At 43.5% G+C, this 21,315-nt stretch overlaps 1 protein-coding gene across 2 annotated transcripts; it reads right to left on the reverse strand.

The window, feature by feature from the left end:
- Positions 1 to 12,004: 12,004 nt before the first annotated feature.
- LOC4324815 (uncharacterized) lies at positions 12,005 to 17,094 on the reverse strand. Of its 2 annotated transcripts, XR_003240230.2 has the most exons (4): positions 16,509 to 17,094; positions 12,636 to 13,360; positions 12,280 to 12,448; positions 12,005 to 12,136 (listed from the first exon to the last, which is right to left on the reverse strand). XR_003240230.2 is itself a non-coding variant. In XM_015760602.3 (3 exons), exons 1-3 carry the CDS (start codon positions 16,956 to 16,958, stop codon positions 12,412 to 12,414), a joined length of 1,212 nt encoding a protein of 403 aa, XP_015616088.1. In that variant the 5' UTR covers positions 16,959 to 17,094; the 3' UTR covers positions 12,005 to 12,411. The 2 variants fall into 2 exon arrangements, 1 of the variants encoding a protein (XP_015616088.1); XM_015760602.3 differs by having other exon boundaries at positions 12,005 to 12,448.
- Between the last annotated feature and the right edge of the window lie 4,221 nt (positions 17,095 to 21,315).

Consider the following 21,315-nt stretch of genomic DNA (forward strand, 5'->3'; position numbering starts at 1 on the left):
GCCTAGGGAGGATGATGTAGCGCCTGTGCCATAGAATAATGGCATGGCTTGTGTCTCGTAGATGCGTCTCACCGTCTCCTCCAGGGTAATCCAGCTCGAGGTCCTCGTACGCGCCTTCGACCAACTCAACTTCGACCTTGGAGTATCCTACTGGAATCGGCCTGCAGTGGTAAGTACCTGAAGGGTCCGTTGGGATGGCCATGCCCGACGCCACCTTCATGTGGTGAGAGGTTATTTATTAGTAATCAACATATATAAGCAGCAACTAGCGGAATGGGCAAATCTAAAATATATAAACTACGAGCTTACCTTTATTGATAAGTTCTTGAAAGGAATATGCAGCTCACATGTTGTCCACTGAGTGATGTCATCAACGGGGCAGGTGGATTCGTCCTGGGTTTGCATGGCGTCCATGCTCTGTGATCCTACCTGCCCCGTTGAGGCGCAGCTGCTACGGTTTCCTGACGGGCTCACCATTGCAGGAGGAATGGTCGGCTGGGGATTATTGGACCGATGTGCGGCCATGCGTTCATCAACCTTCCTTGCCACCTCCTCTTGCATGCTGAGCTCGTAGCTCGATACCCTGAACTCAAGATCTGCAATCTTCGCCTCGGTATCTCTCTTGCTCCTCATCTGACTCCTGTACGTGTGGATGTCCTCCTTGAACCCAATCTTCCAAGGAATCACCACTTTCCCTCGTGTTTGTCCTGGATGCTCTGGAGTCTGCAGGGCGAGTGACAGCTCGTCCCTCTCTCTGTCCGGTCGGAACGTGCCCTGAGAAGAGGCTTCCACTGCGTTTGTTAGTCGACGCGCAGCCTCTCGTATCTGATCGCCGAAGACCAGTGAGCCATCAGCTGGGTTGAGCGTTCCACCGTGAGCATAGTACCAGAACTTCGATCGTTCCGGCCAATTAGCGGTGGCCGGTTCGATACCCCTCTCAAGCAAGCTAGCCTCCATCTCCTCCCACTTCGGCATCGCGACGCTATAGCCGCCTGACCCCAAGTGGTGATGGTACTTCTTCTTGGCGGCATTTTCTTTGTTTCTTTCCATCATCGCCTGCCCTTGTTCACCTGTCTTATATGCAACGAACTCGTCCCAGTGATCCCTTAGCTTTGGAAATGTGTCGAAGTTTGGTGTCTGCCCCTTCAGGATATATTTCTTGTACAGCTCTCCCTTGAAGCTCTGAAACTGTTCTGCCATTTTCTTCAGAGTCCACCTTTTCACTTTGTCCTCTGTACCCGCGGGAAGGGTGAATGTCTCGAGCATTGTGGTCCACAGCATCTCTTTCTCCGAATCTGGGACAAAGCTCTCATGATCTCCGCGTGCCCTTGTTCTTCGCCAGTACACCATACTAACAGGCACGTTATCCCGCACAACCCAACCGCTGTGACGTACATAGTTCTTGGCGGCTTCTGCCGGGGCACTAGGTCGTCCATCTTCTTCCACTTCCGTTATGATGTGCCGACCCTCAAGCTTCTTCGCGGCACCTCGTTGCCCGCGTGCCCTCTTCTGTCCAACGGAGGGTTGACTTCCACTAGCCTCCTCCTCCTGGTTCCCCTCCACATCCCTTTCCATGTGCCCCTCCTGGTTCCCCTCCGCATCCCTCTCCACGTTCCCTTCCTCGTTCAAATCCTGGTTTGGATCCTTGTTCCCCTCTTCTTCGTTCCAGTACTGGCTGCTTCCCTCCGCGATTGTATCGTACAATATCTGTTCCTCATCGCGATCAGCCATCTGTTCATACAGGAAACATCTGCTAAGTCATGAGACATTTATGTTTTAACAATCTTATATTAAAACTCAAATAATCTTATATGCTAAGACTAAACGAACAGTCATGTATGCTAAGTGTAACTGTCGTATATTAGAACCCTACACAATCTTAGAAGCTAAGTCTAATTACAAATCTAATAATCTTATACTAAAACTCAAATAGTGATGATATATGTTAAGACTAGGTGACGTATATTATAGGACCCTAGCTAGTCAATAATTATATACTAAGTCTAATTACAAATATAATAATCTTATATTAAAACTCAAATAATCTTATATGCTAAGACAAAAATAGCCATGTATGCTAAGTGTAACTGTCGTATATTAGAACCCTACACAATCTTAGAAGCTAAGTCTAATTACAAATCTAATAATCTTATACTAAAACTCAAATAGTGATGATATATGCTAAGATTAGGTGACGTATATTATAGGACCCTAGCTAGTCAATAATTATATACTAAGTCTAATTACAAATATAATAATCTTATATTAAAACTCAAATAATCTTATATGCTAAGACAAAAATAGCCATGTATGCTAAGTGTAACTGTCGTATATTAGAACCCTACACAATCTTACAAGCTAAGTCTAATTACAAATCTAATAATCTTATACTAAAACTCAAATAGTGATATATGCTAAGTCTAGGTGACGTATATTATAGGACCCTAGCTAGTCAATAATTATATACTAAGTCTAATTACAAATATAATAATCTTATATTAAAACTCCAATAATCTTATACTAAAACTCAAATAGTCATGTATTCTAAGTGTAACTGTCGTATATTAGAACACTACACAATCTTATATGCTAATTAAGTCTAATTACAAATCTAATATTCTTAATTGCATTACAAATATAACAATCATATATATATAATTACGTCACTTGCCTGGGCGAATTCCTTCGAGGGCTAGCTCTACCACTCCGGCTTGAGGGACGACTCCGACAACGTCTTTTCTGCAAGATACAAAAAGATGTATTAGGATAAACGCGAAGTAACATATATTGCATTTGATGTTCACGTTTCGTTCACGATATCGTTCACGTTCGCGTTCTCGTTAAGGTCACGTTTCATTCACCAACGTTTGTTCGTTCACGTTCATTAACCTGCCTATAATTGCATTTCACGTTCACGTTCGTTGGCTTGTTCACGTTCGTCCGACAACGTTCTCGTTCGTTCGCTCGTTCACGTTCTCGGTGTGGCGGCAGCGGGGCGGCGCGGCGGCGGCGTGGCGCCGCGCGCGGCATCGGGCCGGCGCGTGGCGCGGCGGCGTGGCGCCGCGCGCGGCATCGGCGTGGCGCGGCGGCGGCGTGCGGAGTCGTGGCGTCTCGTGGCGCGGCGTCGTGTCGTGACGAGGTCGGCGTCGGCGTCTGAAACTCGGCGGCCGGCGGCAACCGAGAGGGAGAGAGAGAGATCGAGATCGGAGAGAGAGATCGAGAGGGAGGCGGCGCGCGGCGGCTCTCACCCCAGAGATGCGGCGGCGGCGGAGGAGGCGGAGGCGGCGGCGACGACGACGAGCGCGAGACGATGGCGAGATACGGCGGCGGCGTCGGCGCGGGGATGCCCTAGGCAGTGGCGGCGAAGGAGAAGCCGAGAGAGATCGATCGGGCAAAAACTTCTAAGTGTTGGTGGAGAAGACGAGGGCGCGCATCAGGAATATATATAGCCCTAGATCTTTAGTCCCGGTTGATGAGAACAACCGGGAGTAAAGATATCTTTACTCCCGGTTGTTCTCCTCAACCGGGACTAAATATCTTTTCCCGCTATTTCCAAATTCCTTTTAAACCCGGTTAGGGTTAAGAACCGGGACTACTGATAAGCGCACTGAATATTATTTTCCATTACATATGTGTTTCTAAAATAGAAGATAATGCATTACAATTATTTAAAGTACAAAGATTAATGACAATTACTTCGAAAAATTATTGTTGTCTGTAATAAATTAAGTGGATAAAACGTAATAAGCAAATATATGATTTAAAATTAATAAAAATTCTAATAATCATATATCTTAGCATATGAATGATATTATTAAATTGGTAAAAACTCTAATTAACATATGTATATACATACGGCATGATTTAAAATTAATAAAAGTTGTAATCATCATATATACTTAGCATAGGAATTATATTAAATTAATTGTTAAAAACTAATTAACATATGTAAATGCCACATGCATGATTTAAAAATTTTAAAAATTCGAATAGTCATATATAATTAGTATATAAATGATAGTAAATTAAATTGTGAAAAACTCTAATTAACATATGTAAATGCCACATGCATGATTTGAAACTTTTAAAAATACTCTAGTCAATTATAATTAGCATATGAATGATAGTAAATTCAATGTTAAAAACTCTAATTAACATATGAAATTGCCACCTGCGTGATTCAAAACTTTTAAAAATTGTAAGTATCGCATATAACTAGCATATACATGATTTAAACTTGTTAAAACCTCTAATAATCGTGCGTAATTAACATATGCCATACATCAATTGATTTATATGGATAATCAATACATCCAAAATAGTTTACATCGTGTACACAATAATTACGGCAATACATCGGCGGTGACGGTTGACCGCACGTACTTTCTCCTCACTATTGTTCCCTCCTTGTGATCTCTACGTGAGTAAGGGGTGTCTTCATTTGATAGGAGGATGCTAGGGTCAATCGTCACCGTGAAAGGGGGTTGCCCATCCAACTGATCGTAATCCTCGTCAGTCTTGTCCTCAACCCCGACGATTTTTCTTTTGCCTGAGAGAACCACGTGACGCTTAGGCTCGTCAGGCTCTCTGCCCTTCTTTCCTTTGCTAGACATGTCCTTCACAAAAAAGACTTGTGTTACATCATTGGCAAGGATAAAAGGTTCGTCCGAGTATCCAACCTTTTTAAGGTCAACCGTTGTCATCCCACTGTCATCAATCATTACGCCTCCACCAGTCAACCTAACCCATTGGCACCGGAACAGAGGGACCTTGAGAGGACCATAGTCAAGTTCCCATATGTCCTCGATGGCACCGTAATACGTGCCAGTTGTTTCATCGTGTCCCATGGCATCGACACGAACAGCGCTGTTTTGGTTCGTGCTCTTCATGTCTTGGGCTCTCGTGTAGAATGTGTACCCATTGATCTCATATCCCTGGAATGTCGTGATCGACCCAGACGGTCCCCTCGCCAGGAAGGCAAGTTGTTGGTTGATCGACTCGTTACCCATGAGATGTTGTCGTATCCACGCGGGGAAAGTATCAATGTGATGCCGTGTAATCCATGCATCGGACTTACCGATGTTCCTGGCGCGAACTAGAGCCAAGTGCTCCTCGATGTAAGGAGCTACCAATGAAGATTGTTGCAGAACCGTGGAATGGGCTTTACGGAATAAATTGTTGTCTACCGTCATTATTGCTTTCCTTCCGAGAGTTCCCTTTCCCTGTAGTCTCCCTTCATGGCGTGATTCAGGTACCCCGATTGGGCGAAGATCTTCGATAAATTCTACGCAAAATTCGATGACCTCCTCTGTTCCATAACCCTTGGCGATGCTTGCCTCTGGACGAGCACGGTTATGAACATACTTCTTCAGAACGCCCATGTACCTCTCGAAAGGAAACATGTTGTGTAGGTACACAGGCCCGAGAATACTGATCTCTTTCACAAGGTGACAAAGCAGATGCGTCATTATATTGAAAAATGAAGGTGGAAATATCAACTCAAAACTGACGAGACATTGCACCACTTCATTCTGAAGGGCTTCTAATCTATCCGGATCGATGACCTTCTGCGAAATTGCGTTCATGAATGCACATAGCTTTGTTATTGTTGCCCGGACATTGTCTGGAAGGATACCCCTTATTACAACTGGTAGCAGTTGTGTCATCAACACGTGACAGTCATGAGACTTTAGGTTTGTGAACTTCTTCTCCTTCGTGCTTATTATTCGCTTGATATTCGTGGAGTATCCAGACGGTACCTTTATGCTCTCCAAGCATTCAAACATACTTTCCTTCTCTGCCTTGCTAAGAGTGTAGCTGGCTGGACTCAAGTAATGGCTTCGTTTCTCCTTTGGTTCCGGGTGAAGGTCGCCGCGTTGTTCCATATGCTTCAGATCATTACGTGCTTCCAGTGTATCTTTTGACTTTCCGTATACACCTAGGAAGCCAAGAAGGTTTACGCAAAGGTTCTTAGTGAGGTGCATCACGTCGATTGCGTGGCGTACGTCCAAGAATTCCCAATATGGTAACTCCCAAAATATAGAGTTCTTTTTCCACATCGCCGCGTGACCATCTTCGCTCTCTATATGCTGGCTTCCAGGCCCCTTTCCGAACACTACTTTAAGATCTTTAACCATAGCAAACACTGTTTTCCCGCTGCGATGTTTAGGCTTCGTACGGTGGTCGGCCTTATGTTCGAAGTGCTTGCCTTTCTTCCGTACCGGGTGGTTTGCTGCAAGGAATCGACGATGACCCATGTATACAACCTTCCTACAGTGCTTAAGATACGTACTTTCTGTTTCATCCATACAGTGAGTGCAAGCCTTGTACCCCTTGTTGGACTGTCCGGATAGGTTGCTAAGTGCAGGCCAATCGTTGATGGTTACGAACAGCAGCGCTCATATGTTAAACTCCTCCTATTTGTCCTCGTCCCACACGGGGACACCTTCCTTCTTCCACAACAGCTTAAGATCTTCGACCAGTGGTCTTAGATACACATCGATGTCGTTACCAGGTTGCTTGGGGCCTTGAATAATAATCGGCATCATTATATACTTCCTCTTCATGCATAGCCAGGGGGGAGGTTGTAGATACACATCGTAACGGGCCAAGTGCTATGGCCGCTGCTCATCTCTCCAAAAGGATTCATGCCATCCGTACTCAAACCAAACTGTCGGTGACATGGGACCGGGAGTATCATGACTAGAGGCTTGAGGCAGACACAATCGCCCACGTAGCCTGGCACCCTCGGGGGGCGTCGGGCCCGAGGGTGATGTGTTCGCCCTCCTCTTTGTCTCCCCGAGGGGGTCGGACCGCTCCCGCCTCGGCCCCGAGGGCCGAGGCGCCCCGACCCCTTGTGGGTTTTGCGCCGCGTGTATGGGTTAGGTGAGCGCAGCGGGGCTCACCTAACCGCATTTATTGCGGTTTGGGTGAGCACGTCACGCCACACGTAATGCAGTACAGCGCGCTCGTTTATCCGGTCTGTGACTGGTCACAGACCGGTCAGATTGCGGGTTAGGTGGCGACGGGCGGTCTGACGCACGCCTCGCCCCATCCCGTCAGGATGAGAGCCTCCAAGCACTCGTCCCTAGCCGGAGCCAGCGTGTTAGCTCCTGGGGGTGGCACGTTGGACCCGGTCAGATATATGCCAGGCTTCATCCTAACCATTACAAGCAAGACATTGTATGAAGAGGGGCGAACATGCAGATTGATAAACTGACGCGTGGTGGACAAGAATGACCGATTTGTGACCGGTCTGACACTGGTCATGTCATCAGCAGACAGCCATGTTCCCACGTCGCGCCTGCTTCCGGCGGAAGTGGAGGTAGGTATGGGCCGTCCCATCAGAAGGTCATTCGGACGGCAACCATGCAAGTCTCCGTCTATTTATGAAAAGATAGGATAAGTCCCCACAAAAAAAGAGAGAGATGGTGCATGTGGTATCCCCTTGAGGTATAAAAGGAGGACCTTGCCCACTTAGAAGGAGGATTTGGGATCCAGAAGGATCAGAGAAGGATCAGAGAGGGAGGGAGTAAGAGCTCTCTGGTTCTCCAGCTCTTTTGTAGCTTCTTCATAGATAGATCCACCAAAACACAGGAGTAGGGTATTACGCTTCTCAGCGGCCCGAACCTGTATACATCGCCCGTGTCTTGTGTGTTTCCATTCTCGCGAACCTTCCACACACCGAGAGCTTAGAATCTCACCCAGGGCCCCCGGCCGAACCGGCAAAGGGGGGCCTGCGCGGTCTCCCGGTGAGGAGCCCCACGCTCCGTCACAAACCGTATGTTTCGTGCGTCCTTTCCAAATTCTTTAAATTTTCTGTCTATGTTTCGCCACTGCGAACTATCGGCGGGGTGTCTCAGCATCCCGTCCTGTTGACGCTGTTCAGCGTGCCATCGCATCATTCTAGCATTCCCCTTGTTCCTGAACAAACGCCTTATCCGTGGTATTATAGGGAAATACCACTTCACCTTAGCAGGAATTCTCTTCTTTGTTAGCTGCCCATCAACTTCTCCTGGATCGTCTCGTCTAATCTTGTATCGTAGTGCTTTGCAAACAGGGCATGCTTCTAGGTTCTCATACTCCTCACCGCGATATAGGATACAATCATTCGGACATGCGTGAATCTTCTGAACTTCCAGTCCTAGCGGGCAGACTATCTTCTTAGCCTCGTACGTTGTCTCGGGCAATTTGTTTCCCTCCGGAAGAATGTTCTTGACGAGTTTCAATAAATCGCTAAATGCCTTGTCACTAACCCCATTTTTTGTCTTCTATTGCAAGAACTCCAGAGTGGTATCCAACTTTTTGTGCCCCTGCTCGCAACCTGGGTACAACGAAGTTCTGTGGTCCTCTAACATCTTGTCCAATTTATGAGCTCCCTTTTCACTTTCGCAGTCCTCCTTGGCGTCCTGCAACATCTGACCAAGATCATCCGCAACGTCGTTACCATCAGCATCCCTTTCCTCCTCGCCCGTTTGATTTCTTTCAAATCCAACGTACTGAGCAAAGTCCGGAATATTGTCGTCTTCCACTTCATCTTCTTCCATTTCAACACCTTGCTCTCCGTGGGATGTCCAACAATTATAGCTTGGCATGAACCCCGACTCAAACAAGTGGAAATGAATAGTCCTAGATGCAGAATACTCCTTCTGATTCTTACACTTATTGCATGGACAACAAATAAAACCCCTTTGCCTGTTAGCTTCGGCCACTCTCAAAAAATAGTGCACGCCGTCAATAAACTCTTTGGACTACCGGTCAGCGTACATCCATTGTCGATCCATATACATGAGTCGAAAAAAAATCGTACAAAAATAATTATTCTTACAATAATGACAGTCATACAATAATTATAAGATAATTACAAACTGTTTCAACAGTCATACAATAATGACATATCTTTATTCATATAAAAATCATAAAATATTACACCAAATAATTCTTATTTACTATTTCTAAAGTTTTAAACTAATTTTAATGTGTTTTACTTCTTTTAATTTTCATTTTAGTTTGTTTTCTAGTATTCAAGATTAACTTTCACTGTAGTTTTCCTTCTCAACTATTTTATAAAACCTTCTTTAGCAAATCAACTAAATTTCTATATATTCTTTCTTCCCCACACAAATTTTCTCCCTCATCAACTTACAACTAAATTTTGGAGACAAAAAAGTGTGCAAAGCATAGCTGCAAATGTAATATGACAAAAAAAACATTTGAGGATGAAGTTAAAAACCCTTTAGGCACCTCCGATTTGTATGTAATCACCAAAATAAATTCACTAGAAATTTTGGCATGACCTCCCCTCTTTTTTGAAGAAATTTTGAAGCTTGCTCGGGCAGCTGGAGGAGGAAGAAGACATATATATATAGGGGTGGGACTTTTGTCCCGGTTGGTGTTACCAACCGGGGCTAAAGATCCCCGAGATCTTTAAAGATCCCCGAGATCTTTAGTCCCGGTTGGTATTACCAACCGGGACTGAAGTTACGATCTTTAGTAGATCCCGGGGGGGCCTGATAGGCCCTGACAGCATTTGAACCGGGATTAAAGATGATCTGACTAAAGATCAAATATGTCCGTTATCCTTTTTATTGCATCTGAGACTATTGTGGAATTCAGCCGACCAACGAAAGATGGTTTCTCCACCAGTGGTTTTAGCTCTTCATGTAGGAGAATTCAGCAGACACACGTTATACCATAGTCGGCAGAAGAAAATGTTCATCTCTAGTTGATGCCCAATTCATTCGTGTTGGAGCATGGAACCATGAAGACGTCTTGAGCTCGATCGAATTATTACTCAGCTCAAGTGAGATGAAAACGGCAAAGAAACGCACAACATCCAACCGAGCAGGCGTAATTGATTTTTCATATGACCCAATAGCTGTGCCTGCCTGTACCAGACATGCCATTTGTTCAATTAGAGTCCAAGGAATCCAAGGCCACCAAGATACAGTAGTACTAGGAGAGTAAATATCAAAAGCCATTTAACGCCAGGTGAAGCCGACGCGGGCATGAAGCGATGAAATTTACTACGGCTCTCTTCCTACAGCTAGCCGGATTGAAAGCAATGGGGTTCAGGGCGGGAACATCTGCATGGCGAGCGGTGGCTCGCGAGGAGGGAGCATGGATGGCCCAGGAAGCGAGGGAAAATTGCAGTTTTTTTTTATTATTTTTCTCTTCGTCGCAAAGAGCGGTCGTTTCGTGTAGTATTTGCATGGGAATCACCGGGCACGCAGCTGCTGCTGCTGCTGATGCTGCCGCTCGGGTTCAAAGGCGGCCGGCCAAAGTGGTGGGCAAAGCAACGGGACGAGCCAGCTTTAATCGCCGCTTCTTTTGCAGGCCGTGGCATGGCTTGGCACCACACTCGCCCGCGCGCGTAGGAGTACTAGTACGCACGTAGCCGCAGCCACAAGTAGAGGAGACAGCAGCAGTAGTAGCGGCGTAGCGCACTAGCGCGACGTAGGCGTAGAGCCATCGCGTACGTCTCGATCCGCGGGTGAAATGACGATCCTGTTTCTCGGCCCACACACGGGCACACGAGTACACGACGAGGGGGGGGGGGGGGAGGAGCTGTGGCCGGCGTGACGACTGGCGATGAGACGAGGACCGTACGCGCGGGCTCGCATCTCGACGCAACTAATCTCGCATGATGATGGTTTATGATGATCAAAGACCAGCTTTTACATCGAATCAAGCACGGACCTTTCCGAGTTCTTGGCCTAATCATTGCCGCCCGCTGAGATCTCGGGTGCCCTGTCTCTGCGGCTGGAGATGTTTAGGATTTTAGGCCAACGTACAACGCGACTACGCGAGAGCTTCGTGTGCAATCGTTTTATTGCTGTGAGGATCAGAACAACGTGCCCAAATTGCAAACTAGGCACAGGAGAGCAAATTTCAGATAGTAGCTCGCATGTCGCGTGTAGCTCACGGAACAGGTAAATTAGACTGGTGAAACCACGATGGATTCAGCTGCAACCAAACCACCGGATAGAAGCCCGCGGTCTGTAACTCACGGGCTGCATTGCATATACAGTGTAACGGGAAAACGGTAGACACCACTCCAAAATAGTTTTCAAACATTTTTTTTCTAAAAATATCCTGAATGTAATACTCTCTCTATCTCTAAATATAAGAGATTTTGAATGAATAGATACATTCTAATATTATGAATTTGAACATCTATGTTAAATTTAAAGATCAAACTCAATTGTTAGTGCGACATAAAATTGACTGACTACAGGGAGAAGGAAGACGCACATCCTGTTTTTGTCTTTTTCTTTGTTGTTTGCCAATTAACAAAATAAAAAATTATATGTAAATGCAATATGAGAATTAATTGGGAATTTTGAATGAGTGATTTCTGCTATGTTTGTGGTTTTCGGTGTATATTCTCCCCAACCCCTCAGACATTACCCTTTTCAAGGGGATTGAGACCTTATTCGGTTAATCCCATTTCAAGGGGATTGAGGGTCAATCCCCTCCTAACAAGCCCAAGTCAGTTTCCTGTACCCCAAGCTGTTTTGACATTCAGAGGACACTAAAACAGCAATCTTACAAACATACACGACACAATCCTACTGCAAATCTAGTTCTCCTGACGTTTCCTGAAATTCGGAACAGAAACAACATGGTACCAATGTTTCCAGAATTTTGGATTCTACAATATGGAACAGCGAATATAATATGCAAGATGCTACTGTTGTTTGAAGTTCAAAGCATTTGTAAATCGTTTATAAACCAGAAAAGGTATTTCTTCATCTGAACACGATGTGAGGGAAAATAACCTTTTGCATGAACCTGTTCTTCGAGACATGGTTTTTAGTTTGAAAAGTTGCCTGCTTAAGAAACAAAAGGTTCTAGTACTACGTATTGAAAGATACCTAGAAGCCTTTTCAAACACAATGGGCTCATCTGTTTTTCTTCTGTAAGATATAAGCTTTATCGTGCCAAAATGTAAATATTAACACAAGAAGAGATCCTATTAAAACTGGAGTTAAAAGAAAAAAAAAACAGAACGATAGATATGCATTGCCAAAAAAGCTTGCTAAAGGCGACACATTGGCCCTTCCAAGTCTCAATAATAAGAAATGTTCCAGACCATTTGTTTTCTTTCCCCCAATCTACTTTTCCTTTTCTTTTCCTGTACAATGGGAAACAATTCAGATCAGATAATCTTCGAGTTACAACCGAATGGATTGTCTTGAGACAGACATTGAGAATGGTCTGCCATTCAAATAAGTTTCTCTGCAGAATGGATGTGTTCTAGCAAAGTGAACGACTCACTTTATCCAAATATCTTCCAAGATCAGACTAATGACCACATGGAGAAATGACAAATCGATTGAGGTCACTCTCCACATAGACAAAACAAGTGCACATGCAAAAAAGAATGTGGACAGGTAGCTGTCAGCCATTTCATGAAATGCTCTTCACATTCTGGGCATGCTGGGTCCTGGAGTAAAATAAAAGAGTTAGCAGAAGTCATCATCAATAGTACCAGAGAATACGCGTATGTTTGAAGTGAATTGGTTATCCTACTCTCATAGAAATGACCAATGCGTAGCTCAATCATCAGCGCATTCAGATTATAACCATCTACAAAAATATATGTGGGCCATTCCAGGAAATGTAAACAATACCTCTGGGAAGTACTGGTGCTTTCAGATTGATCTTCATCCTCCTCTTCCTCTGTTTCATCTTCATCACTATCAATCTCCAAAAGATTTAATCTGCATTGGCTCAATACTCTTCTCATCAAGAAAACGTTCAAGTAATAACGCACCAACTCTATCCTGGTCTTTGAGGCAAGATGTTTTGATGCTACCGCCCAAAAAGTCTTATGGTCCATCACAGGGACCAACCTCTCAAGTGCATTAAACTTTAGTTGCTCCTCACGAGTCCACATTTTAGAAACCTCCTCACCCATTGAATCAAATCGCCATTCTGTGAAAGCTCTACCGAGTTCACACCTTAGCTGATCTCTGGCTGCATCTGTGTGATGCTGTCTGCAGAAGAAGGATCCCGGGTATGAACAGTTACATGATTCCATCCTTCCCTGGCCAGCTATTTTTTTATCAGTTTGTAGAACTTGACCTTCAGGTGGCCAAATTCTGGTTCCTAGCATCTTTGAGATGTTTGGGTCATTTTTGTAACGAGCAAGTTCATCTGAAGGTGGTTCAGTCCAGTCAGGTACCTCTGCCTGAAAATGCTCACCAACTCCAATCTTTTTCCTTTGTGTGAGGAGCACTGATGTCATGAGTTTCATTCTCTTAGCTAGCCTCTCTGATTTCCTTGTTGGCATATTCATCGAACCTTTACCTTTTTGTCTTTCTGCATGGTTATTGTGAGATCTGTACTTCCTTTTCTGCAAGATTGAAAACACAGGAAGCTCTAAAATAGTAAGAAAAGGAAATTGTTTTCCGCAGTATAATGCACAGTAGCAGCTGACATGAAAAATAAAAATAATCATAATCTGGCAAACAAACTGAAAAGTACTAAAGCAAAGTTATCAAACATCGACAAACTTCTGAGATAGGGGGGAAATTCCACAAACTTAACTCAGGGTTTTCGTAGTACTTAGAAGTAAAATTTGCCATGTAGATAGGAAACAATTGTTCACCACTTTTATTTGAACATTTCCAACTTATTTTACACGGAGTCCTCATGCCCTTATTAGATGAAACAAATGAAATAATCATGACTCAGTGGTATCCATGTTCACTGTGGAGTCTGAAATTGCAGTGATATGTTTACTGATAGAGAACACCACGGGGGTAATGCTGCTGCATGATAGAAGACTACTGCTTGAGCATCTTTGACAAAAGAGCAAATCCTTGCAACGTCTCAGAGGTATACATGCATCCAATTTATGAAACTAGCATTGCCATTGCATACCACATAAGGTTTAGGCATGCAGAACACAAGATTCATAATAAAAGAATAAGAGTGAAGAGCCACTTTTCCTAAAGCAACACACCACCATATACATACCACCCAGAAAAGAAGTAATTCTGGTGAACAGGTAGTATCTCATCATAGCGTTTGATTTTCCGACTGATGGGATATCATAAATGCTTCGAACCATTTCTTTTTTGATGCAATCGCATTATATTCCTCAAATCGGTAAGAACTCCTACTAACAAGATTGCATACCACAGCAAAACTATGCCCTGGGTTTAGTCTATGTCATATGCTGTTATTTTCAAAGAATACATCAGCTTGCTCCTATGCACATTAAGTTATGCTTCGAAAGATAGTAAATTAAAATGACTCAATAGTTATAGACAACAGAACAGTTAAAATGAGTATTAAACATCAACTTAATCAAGTCACTATCAAGAAAACGTTTCGTCAGTCCTGGAATTCTCTGGATAGCAAACAATTAGTGAGGATTTCCATGGCAAATATTTGTTTCTACCAATACTGCGTAAACATACTACCAATAAAACATTACCCAAAACATTCTCAATTCTTATATAACATTTCAAACTAATAAAAATCTCCTTCAGATATTTTATCTAACGATCAGTAATGAAGGCATGTGCACAAATGGGACTTCAAAATGAGCCCACTGGAGTGTTATTGGTAACATAACAAAAATCCAGAACCACAAGGATTTTAACAAGAAAATGACAATATTATACTTGAATTTCCAACAACAAAACCCATAGCTAATAAATTTAGGATCTGCCAAAGATTATTATCTATCACCCTTAAGTACCACTCTGCTTGTAGGCTGTTACACTGTCATTGGCATCTAGATAAACATCAACCTCAAGCACAGGACATGTGTGTGAACTGCAGTTCCTGCTTCTCTCCACATATAAACACGCCATACTGGCACTTATCTGAGTTCCTTTACCACACTATGGCACCTGTGCTGGTCATATATGGTTTTTCAGCTTCAGACCAAAGCTTTTTCTGGGTCGAGGTTTCAGATCAATTCTGGAACGACTATAAAAATGATTCTTCTGGGACTAAATTATGAGGCTGTGACAGCCTTTTCACCAGCTCTACATGAAAATAGACAATGTGATAGTATATGTTACAACTCTAGGGTTCCAATTACCAGTATGATTATCCATGAAAGATATGAGTAGAGATCATTGATGGTTTTTATATATTCCATAATGTCAACACATTGCAACCACGATTTACACTATGCAACCATGTCCAGATTCCAGAAATATAGTTTTTATTTACAATAACAAAGAGGGGGATACAATTATTTTACATAAAGCAATCTCACATCAGTAATGTAATGAGGGTTTGTTAAAATTGGCTATACATGACACATATCATAAGCTGCTGCCAATGGATCTACAATTATGTCTGTCTATGTAAATACTTTTCTTATTGAACCCCCAATATGTAGACCTTTGTAAAAGGGTGTGTCAAGAAAGAAAATCTTGCTAATATAATTTTCTTGTTCTATGTCTGATCTAGCTTTCTCTTAATGTTTAGTGCAGTTTTCTACAGTATTACTCCTGGTGGCTCTAGTCAAGTGGGTAAAGTCCTTTGTCAAAAAGAGGAGAGGCTAGAGCGCCACTGATTTCATTAAAGAAGAGAAGGAAGTCTCAGAATGTGGTAACTTTATCGCAACACAAGAGAAGGCTCTACCAAAAAATTGAAACAAAAGAAACTAACTAAACAAAGAAAAAGAAATTTAAAACACCGCTTATCACTGCCAGTAAAATCATACTGTTACTCCATATGTAGACTGGATTTATACAGATCCAATGACCAACGTCATTGGCATCTTAACTAAGAGTCATTCCAATTTGTCCGCGATGTTTCATGTTTTACCTCAACATAATTTGCAGATATGTTTAGTGATCAATTATTTCACAAATACAATGTTGACTAAGAAGCTTTCTATGCCGTGCATTGAGCAAATAGACATCGGTCATGTAGCAGAATGTTTTCCGTTGTTAGACTTGAAGGTATAAAAACAAAGGTCCTATCGGTCATCTAGGAAAAACAGTGTCTGATGGAACCATCATGGTTCATGAATGCAGGCAACAGTTTTCTAACTGGTACTGCATTATGTGACACCGTCATGTGGAAATATATTGTAGTAGGTCACACTGTGCCTAATTTCCACAACATGCAGTTCCAATAAAAGCTCCCTTCAATTAGAAGATCTCGCTGAGATAATCGCATGTTTTAAGTCAGGATTCCCCTTCCGGATTAGAATCTTCTATTGTTAGTAAAAGTAAACAGTACATGTGTGTTTATGCAGGCTGTGATTTTATTCTATTGTAATGCCAGTGACAGATTCTATGAACAGGGCAGGACCGGTCAATTGTCAACACGCGGCCATTGCGAGGCTGCGACTCCAGAGTCCAGACACAAAAGCACATCCAGAAAGCCAAACCTAATGGTACGAAAGGGAACAACACAAAGTGACAAAATCCTAGATGCAGCAGCAAACACCAACGGGCGCGTATCAAGCAAGAGGCCAGACGCGCAATATATGGGCAACAGATCGGAAATTGAGTAAAGGAGCTCACCTTGAAGAAGCTGGGTAGCTCGTCCGCGTTCGCAACGTCCTCCATCCTGAGGTAGCGAGCGCGCCGTAAGGCCAGCACCTGCCGCTTCCTCGCCTTGACCTCCGCCGGAACAGGCCGCGCCGCCACGGGATTCGCGGCGACCTCCCGCGTCCACCGCAGCAACTCCCCCAGATCCCCAACCCCGCCGGGACCGCGGCCGACGCCGCCGCCGTTGGCACCTCCCTCGCCGCGGAGCGGGAGCAGGATCTCCCCCATGAACGCCTCGAACAGCCGCCGTGGCTCGCCGGCTCCATGCGCCTGCGCCAGCGGCGAGGCTGCAACGGCAGCTGACGAGGATGTGGAGGTGGAGGTGGAGGCGGAGGCGGGCGCGTGCCGTGGCTGGTCACTGCAGTAGCCGCCGCTCAGGGGGAAGGGATCTTCGACGAGCTGCTGCTGGTACATCCCGACCATCGGGGCGAGGTCGCCGCGGCCGGCCGCGGCGGCGGCGGGTGTAGCAGCCGCCTCGCCGCGCGCCCCCAGCTTGCTGCTCCCGCCTGCGCCTGCGAGGATGGAGACCGCGGTTTATTAGCTGTAACTCGTAAAATTTGGGATGGAATTATGGAATGTTCGAGGTTAGGGAGTGGAGCGCAGGTGTGGTCCGTCGATGCAAAGCCTGACGGGCCCCACAGCCAGTGAGACGGGTTCATTGTGCCAGTGTGCCTCTTGTCACGCAAAGCTGAAGAGGATTGACGCCTCCGAGCACAGCTCGTACAATAGCGGACTGTAAGCCAGCTATAAACACATATCGAGAAGATAAAAGAAAAAAGATATGAGCAGTAGCTGCAGTACAGACTTTAAGACGTAATGTGTGTATTAGAGCAAGTATAATAGTAGCTATAAGCCGGCTAAATGTTGAGGTGGAGAAGAGAAGATAAGAGAGAGAGGAGAAGTGGGCTGTAAACTTATATTAAGCTTGGACACAGAACCAAGAAACTTTGTGAGAAAGATAAGTGGACCATGTATTAATTGTAAAAAGCTAGCTATTATGTGGGCGGGCTGAAAGAAGGCTAAAAAAACCTTATAGGCAACAGGTCGGCTTTATTATTAGCCTTGCTCTTAATAGTGTGATACGGAGGAAGTATATATTTATAAGTAATTATTGTATGAATTGGCTATAGATGATTTGGAGGTAGTAGTTAGGTATACTACTCCCTTCATCCTATAATATAAGGCATGGTCAAACTTGTCACAGTCTTCAAAACTAATCTTTGACTTATAATCTCTCATATGCTATAAGGTTTATTGTAACAAAATTATAACCATGTTAAAATAAATTTAAATGTCAATCCAATGATATTAATTTTAGCAAATAAAATTTAATTTATATTATAATAATTGTTGGTCAAATTTTTTTAAAGTTAAATCTTGGAATACGTGCACACCTTATATTATAGGATAAGGGAGTATTAAACTTGCTCTTAGATTTGACTTGAGTACTGTAAGATTTCCTATTGCATTACTGCAAGCCAGAGAAATTAAAATCGATTGTAATGCAGCGCTCCATATTCAGGTGGTGTTTGGATCACATGGACTAATTTTAGTACATGTCACGTCGTATGTTGGGACACTAATTAGAACACATGGACTAATTTTAGTACATGTCACGTCGTATATTGGGACACTAATTAGAACTATTAAACATAAACTAATGACAAAACCCATTCCATAACCCTGGACTATGTGAGCCTATTGAGCCTAATTAATCCATAATTAGCCTATGTGATGCGACAATAAACATGTGTTAATTATGTATTAATTAGGCTTAAAAATTTGTCTCGCGAATTAGCTCTTATTTATACAATCAGTTTTGTAATTAGTCTAAGTTTAATACTCCAAATTAGCGTCCAAACATCCGATATGACAGGGACTAAAATTTACTACCTGAATCCAAACACTACCTCAGTCCGTTGGTATCTATTAGGCTCGTCCTAACATACTACTTCTAGCATCCTAGAATTACCTTAAAATATAACAATTTATTCTCTTTTCAATCAACCACAATATTTCACCTTTCTTAATTTTTGCCAAATACTTTTTCTTCTGAACCAAAAACGTCAATTAGACATTTAATTTCTACTACTTTCTTGATAACCATGTTCAACATCAAATCTTTTTATATTTTAGAACAAAGGTAGTAATCAATGCGCTACTTGCATCTTTTTAGTTCTACGCTCCTATTACATGCACTTTGGTCGATAAAAGCAAGGATAAATAGTGAGCTCTAAACATGAAAAAAAGAGGTAAAGAAAAGTATGGAGTATTGGCTCTCAACCTCTCATACAAAAGCCACCTTTACACATGTTCTATGAAATATATGTAAGTCATAGTAAGAGAAATAAAAGGGAAAAACAGAATTGACCTCATAGCTAATCTATTATACATGTTAGCTCTATAATGAACTTATAGCTAGCAGTGGGTTCTACTGTTAAACTTGATTTAAGGGAAAAAAGATCAAGCTAATCTAAAATAAATTATAAATAAAACTTTTACATAGGTATTAGTAACGATTCAAAACTAATTTGAAGAATAAATTAAGATGAAAAAAATCTCAAAGCCAACTTCATATTTAAGTTTTTTTTGTTATGCCTTATAAGCCAGCGATGGGGCAGTAGGGCTACTACTTCTGTCAAATTATAGACCGAACTAATATTCTTCAAGGACTTTTTTTATGGTTTTATTTTGCTTTTGCTCGTTGATGAGTAAGCACTGCAATGATAGCACGATGCAATGAACTCAACAAGGGGTACTGGCGTGGTGCTACAGTATTTGTGCAAAGCACAACGTCGTGGTCCTTTCTTGGCCCGCTGACATGTCGGCGTCACCAAAAGAAGATTGATATAAACAGGTTTTTTTTAATTATTAAAAAACTGGTTTTTTTTGGAAAAAAAATTAAAACTTATGTGTCATTAAGACGTACAGCTTGAAAATATGCACCACAAAAAACTTGCCGCAGCTTATCTAACCTTACTTGTTAAAAAAACCTATATGCAGAAGCATAACAAAACACCTAAATCTGAATATAACTGCTAGTCTATTTATTAATTATCTCTACAGTTTATCTCTTGTGTTTTGTTTAAACAACTCTAGGACTTTCTTTAGAATTGAGGAATTTCAAAGGAATTATGGAGGATTTGAACCAAACGCTGCAAAATTCATGTGTTTAGTGGTACCATAAATAATCAGTAAAAATCGCGCATTTGAAAGGTACCATGAATAATCGGTTGCCAAAAAAAATATAGTTTGCTTGAAATTTAAACTTGTCTTCACAAATTATGCTACTCCCTCCGTTTCAAATTTGAAATAAAAAGATTGACTATAATTTTTAGGATGGATGGAGTATCAAACAGCTGTTTCTCTCATTTATTCTGATTTATTCAGGTGTCAGATGTGCAATATAGTACCCACAGCCATCTTGAGACTCAAGCTCTGGAAATAAACCTTAGTAGAATTGGGGGCAAAGTGGAAGAGGCCAAGAGGCCACGGGCATCAGATGGCCCCGACAAGGACGCATCAGATTTGATGGGATTTGCTCTTGATCATGGAAGAAGATGAGATAAGAGATGAGCCACACGCCAATATCTAGTTGGGTACACGACTTAAGTGAGACCACAAGTCCACAAGGATTTCGATAGCTGTACTTGTGCACATACGCCGCCTGCCGGCAGTGTTCCGTCCCGGTTTGCTCCATGCCAACAACCAGATCCAGGGCATCCAGCAATTAGATGCAAAGTATAGTACAAGTAAGTAGTACGGAGAAGACAAGGACCTGAAGAACAAGGAATGTCTAGTTCTTCCCAAGGAATGTCTTCTAGTTCTTGCTGCATATCCAATATGCACGCATTCAAGTTTCCAGCAACCCCAGTCCCCAGGGCCCTAATCGAAACGTGACCGGGTAAACAGCCCGGCCGAGACAGGACGGCGGCGGCGGAGACAGCAACGGTACCTCGGACGAGCATGGAGAGAATCTGACGCGAATTCCTGTACGTTTATCTGTGGTGCTACCGCGACCTTCTGTTCATCTGTTGTTGTTGATGGGGGTGACAGGACAGGGCAAGCAGCTCCAACCAGCGGAGGACACGACGAGTTGGGAGATTGACCCCTAGACCTGGTAGCACTAGGAGTTACGAGAAGAAAAGGAAGTGGTCAAATTCTTCGCGGGTATAGGGATTGGTGAATGGTGGTGATGCAGGCGAAAGATTCCTGAAGATGAGATACTCCACGGCAGCCGATTCGCTGAAGTAGCCGATTCGAATCAAGGCACGGTCTCAACTTCGCAAGAGGAATCAGCCACCCAAACCGTGAACTGTGCAACCCCAATTAGCGAATCCTGCGGCGCGGAGAGACTTTGGATCGAGCGCCGACACCGGAAAAGCTCTAAATATGTGGTACAATCACTCTAACAAACTCTAGATCTATAGGGAGGATTAGCCGTTAGCTCACGACTAAACAGAACTGCCCGTTCACGAGACTGGGGTGCGCCGGCTCCAAATTTCCCCCAAAATTAGGGCTACCATTTTAGCGTTTCTACCAGCAATTTCACCATGGAATTAACGAAGCTATACGAGCAGCTAAATAAAGCAAATTATAAAAAGATGGAACTGTACAAGAAGGGGCAGGAGAAAGGAGGGGGAGGGTGAGGAGGAGGGGCGACGAGAAGGGAAAGGGAGGGGGGGAGAAGTACTCACGGTCACAGGAGAGGACAGGCGAGGAGACGGTCGCCGGGTCTCGCGGGTCGGGCACGGCCCAGCGAGAGACGCGGCAGGGGGGA

The sequence above is a fragment of the Oryza sativa genome, chromosome 1, assembly GCF_034140825.1.
Source record: "Oryza sativa Japonica Group chromosome 1, ASM3414082v1".
Taxonomy (NCBI): Eukaryota; Viridiplantae; Streptophyta; class Magnoliopsida; order Poales; family Poaceae; genus Oryza; species Oryza sativa.